We start from the raw sequence: 21,901 nt of genomic DNA on the forward strand, positions 1-21,901 counted from the left end.
CTGAAGAAACATACGTTACCGATGTATTTGTGGCCCTTGGACTAAAATAACAATCACTATGTTGAACTTAGCCACATAGTTTCTAAACAACCAACCCGATTATCAAAAAGCTTCATTGGTCATGGTTTAATACCAATCACATTTTTATTTAAACTTTATTTAACCAGGTAGGCTAGTTGAGAACAAGTTCTCATTTACAACTGCGACCTGGCCAAGATAAAGCAAAGCAGTGCGACACAAACAACAACACAGAGTTACACATGGAATAAACAAACATACAGTCAATAACACAATAGGAAAAAAAGAAAGTCTATATACAGTGGGTGCAAATGGCGTGAGGAGGTAAGGCAATAAATAGGCCATAGTAGCAAGTAATTACAATTTAGTAAATTAACACTGGAGTGATAGATGTGCAGATGATAATGTGCAAGTAGAAATACTGGTGTGCAAAAGAGCATAGCCAACACATCATAAACGTTCACGATCAGTTTCAAAACATGCTCATCTGTCCTTTGGTCTGATGAGTCCAAATTTGAGATTTTTAGTTCCAACCACCTTGTCTTTGTGAGACCAGAGTAGGTGACTGGATGATCTCTGCATGTGTGGTTCCCACTGTGAAGCATGGAGGAGGAAGTGCAATTGTGTGGGGATGCTTTGCAGTCTGTGATTTATTTTGAATTCAAGGCACACTTAACCAGCATGGCTAGCACAGCATTCTGCAGTAATACGCCGTCCCATCTGGTTTGGGCTTAGTGGGACGATCATTTGTTTTTCAACAGGACAATGACCCAACACACCTCCAGGCTGTGTAAGGGCTATTTGACCAAGAAGGAGAGTGATGGAGTGTTGCATCAGATGACCTGGCCCCCATAATCACCCGACCTCAACCAAATTGAGATGGTTTGGGATGAGTTGGACCGCAGAGTGAAGGAAAAGCAGCCAACAAGTGCTCAGCATATGTGGGAACTCCTTCAAGACTGTTGGAAAAGCATTCCAGGTTAAGCTGGTTGAGAGAATGCCAAGAGTGTGCAAAGCTGTGGCATCAAGGCATAAGGTGGCTACTTTGAAGAATCTAAAATATATTTTGATTTGTTTAACACTTTTGGTTACTACATGATTCCATATGTGTTATTTCATAGTTTTGAGGTCTTCACTATTATTCTACAATGTAGAAAATAGTACAAATAAAGAAAAACCCTTGAATGAGCAGGTGTGTCCAAACTTTTGACTGGTACAGTATGCTTCAGTAAGATTGGATTTTTAGCATTTATAGCAATGGTTATCAACTGTACTGTAGGGATGGAACGTAAGTCTCTGGATGTTGAGGTTGTGGTGGCAGCTGCAGTGAGGTATTTGAGTGTACAAGACTTTACCTCAGAAGAGTTACAGGGTGTGTTGAGTGGTGGTGTCCCGTCCTTTCAGGCTGTTGGTCTGAAGTAGAACTAGATAGATTTAAATAGTGGATTAAGGTGGTGGGTTTTTAGTGAGTGTAGGGGTATTAATGTATTTATTTGACATTTTCAAGCCAAGTATAAGGGAGTTATACTCCAGTCTAGTAGGTGGCGGTAATGCAACATGTATTGGATGCCAACCCGCCGATAATCCTCATCGAAGAAGAAGAATAGCAGTGGTGGCATGCTTGAAGGTTAGCGACATATTTAACGAAATACAATAATAACTACTAGTGACACACATACTGAGTAGCAAGGTATAGCATTATCGTGTAGAACATGGTAACATATCAACATTGGATATAACAAAGCCAGTCCACACGTCGCGGTGATTCCAGGTCTGTATTTGGCTGTGGACACAGTGAGCCATTTTGTTATTCAGTATGTGCTTTCCTCTGTCTGGTGCATGTTTTCACACTGATCATCAACTTTATGATGTGTTTGTTGGCTATGATTTTTCCATTGGTTTTAAAACCATGAAGCTGTTTCATTAACGGGTTGGTTGTTTAGCTACTATGGGGGGAAATACTGGGTTTTACACAAGACGTTCAATATGGCGATTATTATTTTAATCCAAGGCCCAAAAAAGACCGGTAACATGTGTTTTCAGTTTTTATTTATTTATATATATACCGAACTCACAAATAGTTCTGTGAAATTAATAGTAACTAAGGTAAAACGGCAACGCCAGGATGTTGTTAGGGAAATAACCCAATATGCGCTCGGATTTCGATGCTAACTTTATAATTTTTATTAATTAAAAATCTACTTTTACAAGTTTTGAACCATACAGTGTTTATTTAAATGAAAAAATGCCCGAGAAGCTGGTGTTTTTGGAGGATATTGGTACGGGTGTTAGACCCGACATAACCGTTCTTCTCTCTTGTTTTGTTAGCTAGCCAACTACGGCTAACTTAGTCAGGTCAAAAACAATAACACTAGCTACATTTGGCATTTGTTTAATCAGTTTTCTAGTGACATTTTATTTGGATACGTCCATAACAATGAGCTAATGAGGTGCGGTTTCTCCTGGCATAGAAAATGTTCTCTCTGGTCAGGACCCCTGTTGTTCAGAGCAGCTAGCAGACAACACAACTACAATCACTTCAAACACTGGAGCCAGAAAGACTGCTGCAATTCCTTTAGTTGGACCTTCTTTTTATTTCATTTTAAATGTATTTTTATATATCCATAAAAATGATGCCAGCTGATTCATGATTTCGACTGGCTGAGAAACGCTGTCTGTCTGGTCGCGACTTCTACTTGTTCATTACTATGATATGGGACAGCTGGAGGTGGAATTTGAATATTGAATCAATTTAGCAAATGTCGGAGAGACAGCAAGGTTTATACAAATCTCTGCTGTTTAAAACTAATTGTTAATCTAAAAGAAATGTGAGATAATGTCTAGATGCTTTTTATAGTGGAGATCAAGTTTATAAATTGCCTGGCTGGGCTGATGAAACAGTGGATTGCGTAGTCAGACGGAAGGTCCAACACATTTTTGGTGGGTGGCACTTGGACTATTTAAAGAGGAACTACTTTGCAGATATGAAACACACAGTGGTGGAAAAAGTACCCAATTGTTATACTTGAGTAAAAGTAAAGATTCCATTTATAGAAAATGACTCAAGTGAAAGTCACCAAGTAAAATCCTACTTGAGTAAAAGTAAAAAAGGGTTTTGGATTTAAATATACTTAAGTATCAAAAGTTAAAGTATAACTCATTTCAAATTCCTTATATTAAGCAAACCAGACGGCACAATTACATTTTTATTTTTATTTTTATTGACTGATAGCCAGGGGCACACCCCAACACTCAGACATAATATACAAACAAAGCCTTTGTGTTTAGTGAGTCTGCCTGATCAGATGCAGTAGGGATGACAAGGGATTTTCTCTTTAAGTGCATGAATTAGATAATTTTCCTGTCCTGCTATGCATTCAAAATGCAACGAGTACTTTTGGTTGTCAGGGAAAATGTACGGAGTAGAAAGTACATGATTTTCTTTAGGAATGTAGTAAAGTAAAAGTTGACAAATTTAAATAGTAAAGTACAGATACCCCAAAAAACTACTTAAGTAAAAATACTTTAAAGTACTACTTAAGTACTTTACGCCACTGAAAACAGACAATCATAATATCAGTAAAAAATATCATATTCCCAGTTTTATGCTACGAAACCAACTTCATAAGAGGTTTTATAAATAGGTTATATTTGACTTAACATTCCATGCCGTACACCAAGGCACTGTTGTCAGAATAGATAGATGCAGTTCAATACATGATTTATATAATAAACCAATACATGTCTTGGTGGTCCAGAAAATATTGCTATCATGTTGTAAATCACAGCGGACCTGGTACCATTCAGAATGCACTGTTTCTGTTTCAATGGCTCGATATTTTTTTGGACAAAAACGGACAAATGTAACTACGGCTGGGAATGTCAATATGATCACCGAGAGATTGTGAAAAACAGATTCTATCTCAAGGCCATCAGACTGCTAAACAGCAATCACTAACTCAGAGAGGCTTCTGCCTACACTGAGACCCAATCACTGGACACTTTAATAAATGGATCACTAGTCACTTTATACAATGCCACTTTAATATTGTTTACATATCTTACATTACTCATATCACATGTATATACTGTATTTTATACCATCTACTGCACCTTGTTGATGCTGCTCAGCCATCGCTCATCCATATACTTATATGTACATATTCTCATTCACCCCTTTAGATTTGTGTGTATTAGGTAGTTGTTGGGGAATTGTTAGATATTACTGCACTGTTGGAGCTAGAAGAACATGCATTTTGCTACACTCGCATTAACATCTGCTAACCATGTGTATGTGACCAATAAAATTTGATTCAATCAAACTAGCAAGGCCAAGGCCGATGATCACAAGTCAGTTATAATGTAGCTGATAGGCTAGCGTAGCTATCTATGTAGCAAGCTAAAACACAGAGACTGAACTTAGCTAGATAGCTAGCTGCTAGGAGGATGTCATCGGAGGAGTGGGTGAGTGACTGAATTTTCCGGTGGCTACAGAGATAGGGATGCAGGTGTCATTTGGTTAGCTAGCAAGACATGTTAATCATTTAGCTATTCTGAAATTGAACGACTGTTATCCAGTTAGCATATCTCTTGCGTTTTGCAAATTCACTCTGATTATCTACTTGATTTCAGAGCACTCTCGCCTGAGCGTGCCAGAGCGCTGAATAACTGATGATACCAACGTGCAACACCTGCTGAATATGACTGGTGTCAGTAAATGTAGGCAAAGAAAGTAAGTTAGTCACCAACATGCTGGATAACATGTAAACAACCTAACCAGGTCTGCTAGGGGGAGTCAAATGATCAGAGTGAGGTGTTCTCTCATTATGTGTCTGGAAGTAGCTAGCAAGCCAACTTTAGCCTGTTAGCTTGGGTGTTTGGTTGGGACAAGCATGCATTGTTGGAAGGCAAGCTGCAGAAGGGTGAGGAGGCTACAATTGTCCATTGCTTATCAGCGCAAATTGTTTTTAGTATTTATTTATTTTTCTCCCCGATTTCTTGCTGTCCAATTGGTAGTTACAGTCTTGTCCCATCGCTGCAACTCCCGTACGGACTCGGGAGGGTCGAAGGTCGAGAGCCGTAGCGCACAATGCCCGCTTAACCCGGAAGCCAGCCGCACCAATGTGACGGAGGAAACACCGTACACCTGGTGACTGTGTCAGCGTGCACTACGCCCGCACCGCCACAGGAGTCGCTAGTGTGCGATGGGACAAGAACATCCCTGCCGGCCAAACCCTCCCCTAACCCGGCCAATTGAACGGTGTCTCATGGGTGTCACATCTAGTGGCACATCTAGCACCGTGATGCAGTGCCTTAGACCACTCAGGAGGCCCTAACAGTGCAATTGTGATGGCAAACTAGCTAAAAAAAAAGTTTGAGAGGGTTTTGCGCTAATCTTGCTTTGTTGACTAGCATTAGATGTTGATCTTGTTGATGTGTGTGTGTGTGTGTATATAGTGAAAAGATAGCCTACCTTGTCATGATTGTTTGATCAACAGGACTATAAAAGTTCCCAAATGTAAGAGGACTCCCATGGTATTTACATATTAACAGAAATCCATTCAGGTGTATTTTGTGGCTTTTGGTGAATGTGTTCTATTGATCTAAAGTCGCTCTGTTGCTACTTCCTGTAAACACACAGTCCAGTTCATAGTGAATGATGACAGGCCCTACTTCCTGTTATGCCTCCTGTAAACACACAGTCCAGTTCAAAGTGAATGATGACAGGTCCTACTTCCTGTTAAAAAGCAGTACAGGCCCTACTGCCAAAACCAGTTCAAAGTGAATGATGACAGGTCCTACTTCCTGTTAACACACAATCCAGTTCATAGTGAATGATGGCAGGCCCTACTGCCTGTAAACACACAGTCCAGTCAAAGTGAATGATGACAGGTCCTACTTCCTGTTAACACACAATCCAGTTCATAGTGAATGATGGCAGGCCTGTGTGCAAATGGCATGTTTGTATATAGTCCTACTGTAGTTCTGATTGGCTATGGTGCACCAGTCTGCATAGACTCTGGTCCTGGACAAGAAAGATGGTTTATTTACTGCAGTGTCTATTAAATTGTCCATACGCAAGGCCACTTTCCCACTCTATATTGCTATGGAATTTTCGCAAATGCCCAAACATTCATGAAAATGTGAAAATGGCCATATGACCAAGCGCTCGCTTGTCAGATATTCATGGGTTGTATATGAACAGATTTTAATAAGATTTCATGTTGCTAAAATGCAGTCAGTTCCACTTTAAACCCAGGAAACAGCCATTCACCAGCTTTTCAAGCTTAATAATGTCAAAATATATATGGGAATTAGCTTCCAAAGAATGGAGTTTCTCTGGGCAACTATCATCATTACTGCCGTCCACGACCTTTATGTACTTCCAAATAAGGTCTGAATAAAAAGATGCAAGCAACTGAAAAAATGCCTTGTCTGGAAAGAATCTATACGTTCTGGCATATTACATCGTGGAATATTATTACGTTCTGGGTAGAGCAGGTGGAACGTAGAGCAGGGAATATTATACGTTCTGGGTAGGGCAGGTGGAATATGGCGAAAACGTTCTGGGGGGGTATTATTACGTTCTGGGTAGAGCAGGTGGAATATTACGGGGTAGAGCAGGTGGAATATACGTTCTGGGTAGAGCAGGTGGAATATTATTACGTTCTTGGTAGAGCAGGTGGAATATTTTTACGTTCTGGGAGGGCAGGTGGAATATTATTACGTTCTGGGGGGCAGGTGGAATAAGAAAGAATTTTTTACGTTCTGGGTAGGGCAGGTGGAATATTTTTACGTTCTGGGTAGAGCAGGTTTATACAACCAATTTAGATTTTATGTTCCTATACTGTTGTAGGTGATAAAACGGAGATCTTCTTTAATTAGGAGATGCTCATGCCTCTGCTCTACCATTAGGAATCGTTGTCACAAAGGTCGACAAGCTTAGGGCCAAAATAAGCTCGTAGAAACTTATTGGGCTTTTTCTTTTTTGATAGATTTTGTCAAGAGTGAAACCTCTTGCTCTGTGTTTGTTCCTCTCTGGATATAATCAATGACCTTTCCATCTGCTGGATCAGCCAATCTGCGCGTGGCAGTAAAAAGGGATTTTATTGGAGGTGCAGAAAAGGTGGATTTGATGCTTATTTCGACGTTAAGTTCGACAAGCTGTTAAATGGCTGCTTCTTGGGCTTAACAGAGAATGACTGTATTCAACGTCTCCTGTAAGCCCAGATTCTTGTTCAGTTTAGAGTGTTGACAACATGTAAACTATATTTCGTCTCTGATGTTTATTGAAAATATATACATCTGCACTTGTTGTGTCAAATACATCGTTACAGTTGTTGGCAAGGTAGCGGGTGAATTTTAGCCATATTAGCGTAGGTCGGACATCAGTCAGAAACCTCAAAACAAGACGTGGCATCGAGAAGAAGATGAAACTAGCTGAAACGAGCCACCCTACGATTCCCTACATGCCAGCTTCCTGTCGTTGTTGCTAGCTATCTGGCCAACCAGAATCACAACACAGATTTCTGCCCCATTTGAAGCGATCATGTTTTGTGACGTTGTCAGCTAACCCGTCTATAGAAGTTGTTTATTTTTTGAGGACATATTTGTAACTAATATTTGCTGCTTCTCTTTCCTCTTGTATTTCAGCTAGCTATGGCCAGCCTGTCCAACTACGCTGTGCGTATGGCACGTCTCAGCGCACGTATCTTTGGGGATGTGGCGCGTCCGACGGACAACAAGTCCATGAAGGTGGTCCAGCTGTTCAAGGAGCCGCCCATGGCCCAGAAAAAGGAGGTGTACGACTGGTACCCTCAACACAAGATCTACTATGCCCTTACACAGAAGCTACGGTACATGGGACTCTTCAGGTAGACATGACGTGACGATGGGCTGAATAGATCCATAGGCCTATTCATGGGAAAGGGATCTGGGTTCTTTTGGCATGTCTGTGTTTGGCATTGTGTAATAATGTATACAGCCCTACTCTAGCCAGAACCACTTCTAGAGGCTTTAGAAGGTCCTTCTGGCTAACCACGGACAGTGAAATTACAGTCTTCTAGACCCTGTTTGTCTCTGTGTTCTAACCAGACAGTTTTCTAGACCCTGTTTGTCTCTGTGTTCTAACCAGACAGTTTTCTAGAACCTGTTTGTCTCTGTGTTCTAACCAGACAGTTTTCTAGAACCTGTTTGTCTCTGTGTTCTAACCAGACAGTTTTCTAGAACCTGTTTGTCTCTGTGCTCTAACCAGACAGTTTTCTAGACCCTGTTTGTCTCTGTGTTCTAACCAGACAGTTTTCTAGAACCTGTTTGTCTCTGTGTTCTAACCAGACAGTTTTCTAGACCCTGTTTGTCTCTGTGTTCTAACCAGACAGTTTTCTAGACCCTGTTTGTCTCTGTGTTCTAACCAGACAGTTTTCTAGACCCTGTTTGTCTCTGTGTTCTAACCAGACAGTTTTCTAGACCCTGTTTGTCTCTGTGTTCTAACCAGACAGTTTTGTAGACCCTGTTTGTCTCTGTGTTCTAACCAGACAGTTTTCTAGACCCTGTTTGTCTCTGTGCTCTAACCAGACAGTTTTCTAGAACCTGTTTGTCTCTGTGCTCTAACCAGACAGTTTTCTAGACCCTGTTTGTCTCTGTGTTCTAACCAGACAGTTTTCTAGACCCTGTTTGTCTCTGTGCTCTAACCAGACAGTTTTCTAGACCCTGTTTGTCTCTGTGTTCTAACCAGACAGTCTTCTAGACCGTGTTTGTCTCTGTGTTCTAACCAGACAGTCTTCTAGACCCTGTTTGTGTTCCAACCAGACAGTTTTCTAGACCCTGTTTGTCTCTGTGCTCTAACCAGACAGTTTTCTAGACCCTGTTTGTCTCTGTGTTCTAACCAGACAGTCTTCTAGACCCTGTTTGTGTTCTAACCAGACAGTTTTCTAGATCCTGTTTGTCTGTGTTCTAACCAGACAGTTTTCTAGACCCTCTGTTTGTTCTGTGTTCTAAATCCAGACAGTTTTCTAGGACCCCGTTTTGTCTCTGTGTTCTAATCCAGACAGTTTTCTAGACCGTTCGTGTTCTAACCTAGACAGTTTCTAGACCCTGTTTGTGTTCTAACCAGACAGTCTTCTAGACCCTGTTTGTGTTCCAACCAGACAGTTTTCTAGACCCTGTTTGTCTCTGTGTTCTAACCAGACAGTTTTCTAGACCCTGTTTGTCTCTGTGTTCTAACCAGACAGTTTTCTAGACCCTGTTTGTGTCTGTGTTCTAACCAGACAGTTTTCTAGACCCTGTTTGTCTCTGTTCTTCTGAACACGTCCTTTTAGTTTAGTACTAATGCTGCTTACCTCAGTAACACCATTTCCTCCCTGTTTCCCCACCAGAGATGAGCACGAGGACTTCAAGGAGGAGATGCGGCGGTTGAGGAAACTACGAGGCAAGGGGAAACCCAAGAAGGGCGAAGGAAAGAGAGCCACCAAGAAGAAATAAGCACTTCCTTTCCCTGTCATATAGGACCTATGGCTAAACCCAGCCTTTCCCTGTCATATAGGACCTATGGCTAAAACCAGCCTTTCCCTGTCATATAGGACCTATGGGTAAACCCAGCCTTTCCCTGTCATATAGGACCTATGGGTAAACCCAGCCTTTCCCTGTCATATAGAACCTATGGGTAAACCCAGCCTTTCCCTGTCATATAGACCTATGGCTAAAACCAGCCTTTCCCTGTCATATAGAACCTATGGCTAAAACCAGCCTTTCCCTGTCATAAGTAGGACCTGACGGGTAAACCCAGCCTTTCCCTGTCATATAGGACCTGTGGGTGAAACCCAGCCTTTCCTGTCATAGGACCCATGGCTAAACCCAGCCTTTCCCTGTCATATAGGGCAGACCTATGGGTAAACCCAGCCTTTCCCTGTCATATAGAACCTATGGGCAAACCCAGCCTTTCCCTGTCATATAGGACCTATGGCTAAACCCAGCCTTTCCCTGTCATATAGGACCTATGGGTAAACCCAGCCTTTCCCTGTCATATAGGACCATATGGGTAAACCCAGCCTTTCCCTGTCATATGGACCTAAGTGGTAAACCCAGCCTTTCCCTGTCATATAGGACCATATGGGTAAACCCAGCCTTTCCCTGTCATATGGGACCTATAGGTAAACCCAGCCTTTCCCTGTCATATAGGACCTATGGCTAAACCCAGCCTTTCCCTGTCATATAGGACCTATGGGTAAACCCAGCCTTTCCCTGTCATATAGGACCTATGGGTAAACCCAGCCTTTCCCTGTCATATAGGACCTATGGGTAAACCCAGCCTTTCCCTGTCATATAGGACCTATGGGTAAACCCAGCCTTTCCCTGTCATATAGAACCTATGGGGGAATCACAACAGGCCTCGTTTGCTTTGGGACACCAGAGGAATGGCCTCCCTAACTGTGTTCACATCGGTAACATGTGACCCCACTCAGGATGTTCATATTAAATGGGCCCTTGTAACAGCTGATGATGATGATGATGATGTGTTGAGAGGATCCTTTCATATCCCATCACAGAACATCCTGTCTGACAAGTGACCAGTCTTTGATCGCTGTGTGTTTGGTACATAAAACATTTCTGTTCATTGCTTTACAAGATGTTTCATTTAGGTTTCAATTGTATCCGGCGTTGTTAGCAGCTTTCCGTTCTCATACCATCTGTACAGTGAATAGGTGAAGGAGACCTGGAGGGCATCAGTACATGTCATTGTGATGCTAGTATGTTCCTATTGGCTGAGACAAAGCTGCTGATTTTACATCTGTTCTGAGTAACACCAGGTGTCATGAATACAATACTGTCAACAAATCTGCTGAGATGTGTAGGAGGACTCTCTCCATTTTGTGACTGGTTTATTGCCATGTAAGTACTGTGTTATACAATGTTGTTAATAGTGACTTAGTGTAACTACAGGAAACCCATTAAAACCTGTTCTGACCTGATCCCTTGATGACTTGATGCCCAGGGCCCAGTTTTTCAAAAAGTGATCTGTATTTCTCCTATCGGATAGGACTGAGTAGATAGAAATAGAATGTCTGAATCCTTGACTTGAATGGAGACTCTGGTTCTATTCCTTATATTTCTATGTATTTAGTCTGACAGGAGAAACTCATAACTGTTGAAAAACTAGTCTCAGAGGGTGGTTGGATTTGGATGTCACTCAATACGTGGATATGTTTTAATGTTGCTGCTACACACACCGTTCATAAAGCCATGTGTGTGTTCAGATCACCTTGATACACATGTTAACTGGTGTAGTGGGTCTTGTCCAGAGACTGACTGCTTACGTCCAACAATGCCACCCTATTCCCTATGTAGTGCACTACTATAGACCAGGGCCCTATTCCCTATGTAGTGCACTACTTTAGACCAGAGCCCTATTCCCTATGTAGTGCACTACTATAGACCAGAGCCTTATTCCCTATGTAGTGCACTACTTTAGACCAGAGCCCTATTCCCTATATAGTGCACTACTTTAGACCAGAGCCCTGTTCCCTATGTAGTTGATAAGAGAATTATCTAATAAAAGGTAAATGAATCAATAAACCATGATGAATTATTAGTCATACAGCATGGTTAATGAATGATCAATGTAGGGATCGATTAGTTTGATTCGTTCCGGAAAGTCCAGGAACCACTGGAGAGGGGAAAGAAATGTGTGTATGCAATTAGTATAGAGAGATAGAGAAGCAGATGGTCAAGGGACTAAAACCTCAGAGTTCCTAACCTTGGAGGAAAAGAACAGGCTGAGCCAGAAGGTGATAAACAGTGTGAAGTTTATGGGGGTTGCAGGTCACCAACGGATTGTGTGTAAATGCATGTGCGTAAGTTAGCAAGAACTATATAATGACTGTTTTGTTATCCTGACACCAGAACGTTCTCTGAATAAAGCTACAAGAAACCTTTTGCAGAAAGCTGAGTCCTTGCCTAATTATTTTAACCCATTGTCTTACAAACCTTGGGCATTAGTCAAGGCGAAGAAGATTATTATCATCAAGATATAAAATTCCTATAACAATTGGTCCTATTCGAGCCGGATCTCAAACTGCCGCTGTCGTTCCAAGGAGACACTGAAACCGTACGGGCGGATGAAATATCTGTAAATCACCTGGCCCTTTACTGTGGGTTCTTTACAGGCCGGTGGCAAACTGGTACGCGACAGAGGTGGTGACGAGATTCTACGAACATTGAATTCTCAGCTGCAAGATAAGGTCAGTAATCTTTATTCATTATTTTGGGGTTAAATTCTAAACTTACTAAAAATTCCTATAAAGCTTTGGTCAAGATAAAGGTGAGGGAGGATTTTAAATATAGGAAGTAGTCTGGGACTATTCGGAAACGGACGGGTCCGTAATGACTCGTAGTAGTTGAGGCCATTACTAAAAATAAACTACCCCGTATCGATATAGTCTGGGACTATTCAAAAGATATGGGATGTAGTCTGGGACTACTAAAAATATATGGGAAGTTGTCTGGGACTACTAAAAATGGAGTAGTCTGGGACTATTAAAAATATATGGGAAGTAGTCTGGGACTACTAAAATATATGGGAAGTAGTCTGGGACTACTAAAAATATATGGGAAGTAGTCTGGGACTACTAAAAATATATGGGAAGTAGTCTGGGACTACTAAAAATATATGGGAAGTAGTCTGGGACTACTAAAAATATATGGGAAATAGTCTGGGACTACTAAAAATATATGGGAAGTAGTCTGGGACTATTCAAAATATATGGGAAGTAGTCTGGGACTACTAAAAATATATGGGAAGTAGTCTGGGACTACTAAAAATATATGGGAAGTAGTCTGGGACTACTAAAAATATATGGGAAGTAGTCTGGGACTACTAAAAATATATGGGAAGTAGTCTGGGACTACTAAAAATATATGGGAAATAGTCTGGGACTACTAAAAATGTATGGGAAGTAGTCTGGGACTACTAAAAATGTATGGGAAGTAGTCTGGGACTACTAAAAATGTATGGGAAGTAGTCTGGGACTACTAAATATATATGGGAAGTAGTCTGGGACTACTAAAAATATATGGGAAGTAGTCTGGGACTACTAAAAATATATGGGAAATAGTCTGGGACTATTAGGGGTATATGGGAAGTAGTCAGGAACTATTAAAAATATACAATAAAAGCACACCCATAGATTGTGAGAATAAGCATAATAACAAGGAAAGCAATTGAATAATATGGGTGGTAAATCCTCGAAGGAGGTCCTGGAATTAAGAGAGATATATGAGAGATATATTGAATCCAAGGATAAAAGGAACATTTATTTTGACCCAAAATGGAGAAATAAGTATGAATTTGATGGACGTTTAGATGTAGAAAAGCTAGAGTTAATGGTAGAACATAGACATGTAGATAGTGAAGAGGACAGGGCAGTCAAAGCCCTGAGAAGGCTGCTGGAAGAACAGGGTAAGGAGAGAGAGGAGCTACTGAAGTTGAGAGAGGATGGAGAGAGTGGCCAGTACCCTATGATAGCATTGCCAAACCCACGGGCTGGGGATGATGGGGCGCAGGCCACTCTGGATGTTACAGGGCATGGACACAGAGAGATGTGGTCCGAGCCGTAGAGGGTGTAGTGCATCCTAAGACAGGTATAGAAGGGTTCAGAAGAGATCTGGAAGGTCTAGCAGCCAGCTTTAAGCTAGACACAGGGGAGATTGAGAGAGCAGTAAGACAGCTGGTGGGGAAGGACTGGGCAGCGGTCCGGGGACAGTGGGTACCTGGACATAATGATTTGGTGGTATTGCCCTGGGCGATAGATGGACAGTATGTCGAGAAAATCACACAGCTGTGTAATAATCTGAGGGACCACTATCACCGACATGCAGATTTCTCTAAGGTCCACGAATGTAAACAAGAAGACAATGAGACTATAAGTCAATACCTAGAGAGATTAAAGGAGGTATTCAATGCCAACAGTGGGTTAATAGAGCCACCGGTAGCCCAGGGGGAACGATACAGCATATCACCAGCAACTGAAAATAGCTTTCCTCAGTGGAATGCGCCCAGAGATAAGTCGTGCCATAAAAAGGACTCTAGTAGGATGGGGAACAGCAACTCTGGCAGAGGTGAAGAGATATGCCGTTCACTATGAGCAGCATGGGAAAAACAACAGGATTAAAAAAGAACAGAAAAAAGCAGAGTACCTGATAGCAACCCTAGGGGAAATAGCAGGGAGGAGAAGAGACTCTGTAGACAGAAGGGGAAAACAGGGAGTCGCGCTGACAAAGACGGAAAGAAGCGGTGTTTTAATTGCGATAGAACAGGACATTTCGCCGGAGACTGTAAAACACCCTGTGAACATTGTGACCGAGTAGGACACAACTACCGAAATTGTAAACATGAACAATAGCATTGTGGTTCAGTGGTAGAATTCTTGCCTGGCATGCGGGGGACCCGTGTACTGATCCCAGCTCTGGGACTAAAATTAAATTATTGTTATGTTTTGACTGGAACGATACGGTTGTTAGTGTTTGTTTAAGATAGAAACCAAATGTTTTGATAGCTTGTTTAGTTTAAATAGGAAGACAGATTCTTTGAAAATAATAGCGAGGCGAATTCGATAAAGTACGTTGTTTGTGGTCTGAATGGCCTGCTTAAAGGATTTATAGAGAATGGGAGTTGTATTTGAATGACGGAATCAAGGAAAATGCAGTTACTTAAATCTAAATGAATTATAAAGAGTGGAAATTAATAATTGTGACAGAATTGTGGCGATATACATGATATTTTTTTAAACCCTTGGACATTTCATAAGACTATAAGCCAATACCTAGAGAGATTAAAGGACGTGTCCAATGCTAATAGTGGGTTAATAGAACCCCGGTAGTGGATGGATTTGATGCCCCGTATTATCAGGAATTAAAAATTGCTTTCCTCAGTGGAATGCGTCCCGAGATAAATCGTGCCACCAAACAGAACCTCCTAGGGTGGGGGCTAGCAGATGAGGGAAATAAGAGAGGCCAAAGACGGGGTCGAGACAAATACAGAGAGAAGGTCAGGCGCCCACAGAAAAGCATGTTCAATCACATAAGCCATTGAGGAAGTTTAAAACTAATGATGGGGGAGTACAATGGAATTATAAATATTATTAGGTTTTGTTTATAGTCAACTTTGGGGTTTTTGAATCAGTGTGATAGGATGAAACGCTGACCAAGTGGTTATTTTATGGAAAAAAGAAAGCGCTTAGCTCTCTTTGAAAACAAAATAATAACAAATTCCTAGGGACAGGATATCTTAAAGGGGTATACACACATGGCATTTTGGAAGTTTTGTTTTCTTAGTTTAATTAAAAACGTGAAATTATTTTGATAGGGAATGTTCTGGGAACCTGGGATACAAAATGTAGATAAAGTTCTTAGCTTTAATTTGTTTAATGTAGTAAGAAACACGGTTCTGAAAGGGTGGTATGACTTTTGACCCCTCTGGTGACTTTTCCTGTGTGGTCTGATCAGCCACATTGAAAAGCCATTTGGATGGTGAATTTAAGGTCATTGGTGATATTGATTTTAAGGGAATTTGTAGAACTGATAATTATGATAGAGTTAAAGTTCTTAGACACAATTGATAATTTGAAACAATGAGAAGACTAAAAGGGCAAAGCCTTAGACTAAGGGTAGGCTTCTTTAAGTCTATTTTCCTAGAACAATAAGGGTAAAATAATTTTTCTTGGTGGAGTAAATCAGATTAGTCATTTTGATCTGATTATGTGATTTGAAAATATTTTGACCAGTAGCAGGGTATTTTTTACATGATCTAGATACGTTTATTTTCTCTTAGGAAGTCAGCTGTTGTTGAATTCAGTGTAAGACATTTAACACAACAAGGCTGTGGAATTGATATAATAGTATTACTATATTTTGTTGTGAATAAGTTTAATAATGATAGACTTATGTCAACAGGACAGGGATATATGACATCTGTAGGTGATCAAAGATTATTGAGGGTAACGAGATACATTTAAGTAGATATGCAATATCTAGACAGGTTGATTTTTCTAAAACTCAGGAGTGAAATCAAGGAGACAATGAGACATTTAGTCAATATTTGGAAACAACCCATATTATGAGAAAAAGTAGGAGACAGATAGAAGGGAAGATGGAGAAATCCTCCCTTGCAATGCTGAAACCTTGAGGGTTGGGGAGAAGCAGGAAGAAAGAAGGGGGACAGCAGGAGTAGATAGGAAGAGAATTTGGTTCACTAAAGCTCTAGGATATTAATTAATGGAGAGACTATCGGCTCCATTGGCAGGCATGTATTTTAGTTTTGATTTTAAGTTTATGTTTGGTAAATTCGCTAGGAGGAGATTAGTATAATTTTGTTGAAAGTAATTGTTACCCTAACTAAAAGGGAAATGAAAGCTTAGTTGGTTTCAGGTGTTAGACACTGAACCATTGCTCAGACAGCTATTCTGCACAGTAGGCCGAAATAGTAGCATTGACTAGAACCGGTGAAATAAGAAAGGAGAGAAAAGTTACTATTTACACAGACAAGCACATAGACATTTAAAACCATACAAAGCAGCACAGATAAATCTTAAAGAAGATAAAACACTTGACAGAGAATTGTTACAGAATATCTGAGGATGAAGGCCCCAGGGAGAATTGGACATGTGGAAAATGAAAGGGGGCATCCTACAAGAGAAGGTCTGACATAAGGATAATTTACTTATCCTACCAAAGACATTGTATGGATACGCAGCAATATTGATACATAGGCTAAGCAATGTATCAAGGGGAGGGAAGTATAGTAGAGTAGTTAGGAAAGAGTGATGGCCTAAAGGATAATTACTTAAACAATTTCTTTGTAAGAAGATCCATTCCAACATTTGGAATTGGACTTATTGAACTATTCCGAATTGAGGGGAAGAAGGGGTGTTTAACAATAATAGATAAGTATAGCAAATGGGTAGAAGCGTTCCCAACTTACTTGGTGGACATGATTATGGTAGCTAAAATATTAAGTCAAGATATTATCCCTAGAGTTGGTTTACTAGGAGCCATCTCTTTAAATGATGGATGACATTTTAGCTAATCAAGTAGAGCCTATAGAATGCCAGAGTTAGAGATACCAGAACAGGTAGACATAGAAGTTGAAGAAATACTAGCAGAGCACATGAGAAGACTGTTTGTTAACCAAACCCGTATGTCCAAGATTTTGTGTCCAACAGGTGAATTACAGGAGAAGGTGATTCACTCAATCCAACCAGGAGACTGGGTGTGGATCCAGTCCCTGAGGAGAAAAAACTGGAAGCAACACCGTTGGATAGAAAACACTCTAAAGTTTCTAAAATCAAAAACTTCCCACCAAAAACTTCTGGTGAATTTACAAAAATACTCATCATAAACCTTGACAAAATACATAACAATTATTTTAAGAATCATAGATAGACTACTCCTTTATGCAACCGCGGTGTCAGATTTTAAAATAGCTTTACGGAGAAAGCACATTTTCAATATTCTGAGTACATAGCTCAGCCATCACAGCTAGCTATTCAGACACCCGCCAACTTCGGGGTCACCTAAACTCAGAATTAGTATTAGAAATATTGTATTACCTTTGCTGATCTTCCTCAGAATGCACTTCCAGGACTGCTACTTCCACAACAAATGTTGATTTTGTTCGAAATAATCCATAGTTATGTCCAAATACCTCCGTTTTGTTCGTGCGTTCAGGTCAATATCCAAAGGTAACGCACGGCGCATTTCGAGAACAAAAAATCCAAAATGTTCCATCACCGTTCTTAGAAGCATGTCAAACGCTGTTTAAAATCAATTTTTATGGTATTTGTCTCGTAAAATAGCGATAATATTCCAACCGGACAATATTCCAACCGCGCCCCCAACTCTCCGCCGCAACTGTAAATAGTATCATTTGTCTATAAAATTGTTATAAGTACACCTCTGCATAACATTGTATCCTTATTAACATTAAAGAAAACAAAAAAGAAAAAAGAAAGAAATATAGATCAACTTACAACAAAGAATAACTTTATTAACATTGTTTTTTAGTCTGTAACAGAAAAGACTTAAAGTGCATCAATTTGCCTGAAATTTAAAAAAAATTCAAGCCTTATTTAAACTGTAAACATTTTTGGACCATTTGATACTGAAAAATAAAATAAAATATAATCAATAAATAATAATACATTCAAATTGATCAGCAACATTAACCTGTTGGGGATAAGGGGCAGTATTTGACGGCTGGATAAAAAAACGTACCCGATTTAATCTGGTTACTACTCCTGCCCAGAAACTAGAATATGCATATAATTATTAGCTTTATTAGCTTCAATGCTCCCAGTATTCTACCTGGCTCACCTTCTGTGGGAACTCCATCAGGGGACAATACACAACCATCCTCTATCCATTCCATACAGAGTTTCTCTCCTCGTCTCTTCCATTCCTTCCCTCCATTGATTTCGAGCGTGGATTTTAGAGCCTTTAATACTCTTTCCGCTTCTTCACTGGTAGTCATGTTTTTGTTTTACTGTATTATCCCCGTATTTATTTTCCGACCAACACAAAAATAATTGATAAATCACCCCGCTTCTAACCCACCTATCTAAACTTGGTGTTCGTACACTTGACAAATACCAGATATCAACAAAATCAATAAATCAAACCATTCTACACCATCAAACATTTAAACATTGAAACAGCAAATTAATTGATAAATGTTAAAGGAATTTTATATCTTGATGATAATAATCAATAATCAATTCGCCTTGACTAATGCCCAAGGTTTTTAAGACAATGGGTTAAAATAATTAGGCAAGGACTCAGCTTTCTGCAAAAGGTTTCTGTAGCTTTATTCAGAGAACGTTCTGGCGTCAGGATAACAAAACAGTCATTATATAGTTCTTGCTTACTTACGCACATGCATTTACACACAATCCGTTGGTGACCTGCAACCCCCATAAACTTCTCACACTGTTTATCACCTTCTGGCTCAGCCTGTTCCTTTCCTTCAAGGTTAGGAACTCTCTGAGGTTTTACTCCCTTGACCATCTGCTTCTGTAGCTATACTAATTGCATACACACATTTCTTTCCCTCTCCAGTGGTTCCTGGACTTTCCGGAACTAATCAGACTAATCGATCCCTACATTGATCATTACATTGATTATTCATTAAACCTGCTGTATGACTAATAATTCATCGTGGTTTATTGATTAATTTACCTTTATTAGATAATTCTCTTATCAATTCCACCCTTAAATGATTCACTAATTCACCATGATGATCACATGCTATAAGTAATCACTAATAATCTCACGCTATATGGAAATACAATAATCACACGGCAAGACGGAGCTGCTCTTCCTCCCGGGGAAGGACTGCCCGTTCCATGATCTCGCCATCACGGTTGACAACTCCCTTGTGTCCTCCTCCCAGAGTGCTAAGAGCCTTGGCGTGACCCTGGACAACACCCTGTCGTTCTCCACCAACATCAAGGCGGTGACCCGATCCTGTAGGTTCATGCTCTACAACATTCGCAGAGTACGACCCTGCCTCACACAGGAAGCGGCGCAGGTCCTAATCCAGGCACTTGTCATCTCCCGTCTGGATTACTGCAACTCGCTGTTGGCTGGGCTCCCTGCCTGTGCCATTAAACCCCTACAACTCATCCCAGAACGCGCAGCCCGTCTGGTGTTCAACCTTCCCAAGTTCTCTCACGTCACCCGCTCCTCCGCTCTCTCCACTGGCTTCCAGTCGAAGCTCGCATCCGCTACAAGACCATGGTGCTTGCCTACGGAGCTGTGAGGGGAACGGCACCTCCGTACCTTCAGGCTCTGATCAGGCCCTACACCCAAACAAGGGCACTCCGTTCATCCACCTCTGGCCTGCTCGCCTCCCTACCTCTGAGGAAGCACAGTTCCCGCTCATCCCAGTCAAAACTGTTCGCTGCTCTGGCACCCCAATGGTGGAACAAGCTCCCTCACGACGCCAGGACAGCGGACTCAATCACCAGCTCTTCAAGGAATACCTGGGATAGGATAAAGTAATCCTTCTAACCCCCCCTTAAAAGATTTAGATGCACTATTGTAAAGTGGTTGTTCCACTGGATATTATAAGGTGAATGCACCAATTTGTAAGTCGCTCTGGATAAGAGCGTCTGCTAAATGACTAAAATGTAAATGTAAAATGTATATGGAAATACAATAATCACACGCTATATGGAATTTAATTGTGATACAAGGATTTAACAAGACTAATACATAATTATTCCTCCTATACCCATCAATGACAGTCCTAGGCCTCTTTCCAATTATGAAACTTCGATTCAGGATTTTCATCATCATTTTCATTAAAGGAACAGTCTATCAAAACGTTGAAAATTCAATCAAAACGTTGAAAATTGGTTCATCAAACATTGGCTCCTCATGATTAAAAGAAACGGAGCCATCTTCCTGGCCTGGAGGCCCGCATTCGCCATCCCACTGATCGGAGCTCGGAATTGGTCCATATCTCACCATCTGCTGCGTCATCGATCTCTCTAGAGTCCTGGTGATTAACCTCTATGGGCTAGGTGGCGCGTTATTCAAATTCCTCAAAAATGCAAAAACGTCAATTTTTCAAACATATGACTATTTTACACCATTTTAAAGACAAGACTCGTTAATCTAACCACACTGTCCGATTTCAAAAAGGCTTTACAACGAAAGCAAAACATTAGATTATGTCAGCAGAGTACCCAGCCAGAAATAATCAGACACCCATTTTCAAGCTAGCATATAATGTCACAAAAACAAAACCACAGCTAAATGCAGCACTAACCATTGATGATCTTCATCAGATGACACACCTAGGACATTATGTTATACAATACATGCATGTTTTGTTCAATCAAGTTCATATTTATATCAAAAACCAGCTTTTTACATTAGCATGTGACGTTCAGAACTAGCATACCCCGCAAACCTCCGGTGAATTTACTAAATTACTCACGATAAACGTTCACAAAAAACATAACAATTATTTTAAGATTTATAGATACAGAACTCCTTTGTGCAATCGAGGTGTCCGATTTTAAAATAGCTTTTCGGTGAAAGCACATTTTGCAATATTCTGAGTAGATAGCCCAGCCATCACGGCTAGCTATTTAGACACCCACCAAGTTTAGCCCTGACCAAACTCCGATTTACTATTACAAAAGTTTGATTACCTTTGGTGTTCTTCATCAGAATGCACTCCCAGGACTGCTACTTCAATAGCAAATGTTGTTTTGGTTCAAAATAATCCATAGTTATATCCAAATAGCGGCGTTTTGTTCGATGCGTTCAAGACACTCTCCGAAGTGTAAATAAGGGTCACGAGCATGGCGCATTTCGTGACAAAAGATTTCTAAATATTCCATTACCGTACTTGAAGCATGTCAACCGCTGTTTAAAATCAATTTTTATGCCATTTTTCTCGTAAAAAAGCGATAATATTCCGACCGGGAATCTGCGTTTAGGTAAACAGACGAAAGAAAACAAAGCATGGGGTCGACTCGGGCACGCGCCTGCGTTCTCACAGTACTGTGACCAGCCACTATCCAAAGCGCTACTTTTTTTCAGCCAGAGCCTGTAAAGCCACGATTCAGCTTTTTGCTGCCTTCTGAGAGCCCATAGGAGCCGTAGGAAGTGTCACGTAACAGCAGAGATCCCCTGTAATGGATAGAGATAATCAAGAAGGGCAAGAAATTGTCAGACAGGGCACTTCCTGTATAGAATCTTCTCAGGTTTTGGCCTGCCAAATGAGTTCTGTTATACTCACAGACACCATTCAAACAGTTTTAGAAACTTTGGAGTGTTTTCTATCCAAAGCTAATAATTATATGCATATTCTAGTTTCTGG

At 40.6% G+C, this 21,901-nt stretch overlaps 1 protein-coding gene across 7 annotated transcripts; it reads left to right on the forward strand.

Moving 5' to 3' along the window:
- Window positions 1–1,545: 1,545 nt before the first annotated feature.
- On the forward strand, window positions 1,546–9,723 carry LOC106591474 (28S ribosomal protein S33, mitochondrial). Of its 7 annotated transcripts, none has more exons than XM_045713310.1 (3): window positions 1,546–1,645; window positions 7,672–7,874; window positions 9,393–9,723. In XM_045713310.1, the coding sequence occupies exons 2-3, from the start codon at window positions 7,678–7,680 to the stop codon at window positions 9,496–9,498; spliced, it is 303 nt and encodes a 100-aa protein (XP_045569266.1). In that variant the 5' UTR covers window positions 1,546–1,645; window positions 7,672–7,677; the 3' UTR covers window positions 9,499–9,723. The 7 variants fall into 7 exon arrangements, with proteins under 7 accessions (XP_045569266.1, XP_045569265.1, XP_045569271.1 ...); XM_045713309.1 differs by having other exon boundaries at window positions 1,553–1,645; window positions 7,672–7,892; window positions 9,393–9,717; XM_045713315.1 differs by having other exon boundaries at window positions 1,586–1,812.
- The last annotated feature ends 12,178 nt before the right edge of the window (window positions 9,724–21,901 follow it).

Source organism: Salmo salar, unplaced genomic scaffold (assembly GCF_905237065.1).
Source record: "Salmo salar unplaced genomic scaffold, Ssal_v3.1, whole genome shotgun sequence".
NCBI lineage: Eukaryota > Metazoa > Chordata > Actinopteri > Salmoniformes > Salmonidae > Salmo > Salmo salar.

Coding starts and splice junctions, on each gene's coding strand:
- LOC106591474 (XM_045713309.1), top strand. CDS start 7,678: ATGGCCAGCCTGTCCAACTACGCTGTGCGTATGGCACGTCTCAGCGCA. Junction 7,893..9,392: donor CGGTACATGGGACTCTTCAG/GTAGACATGACG, acceptor TTTCCCCACCAG/AGATGAGCACGAGGACTTCA.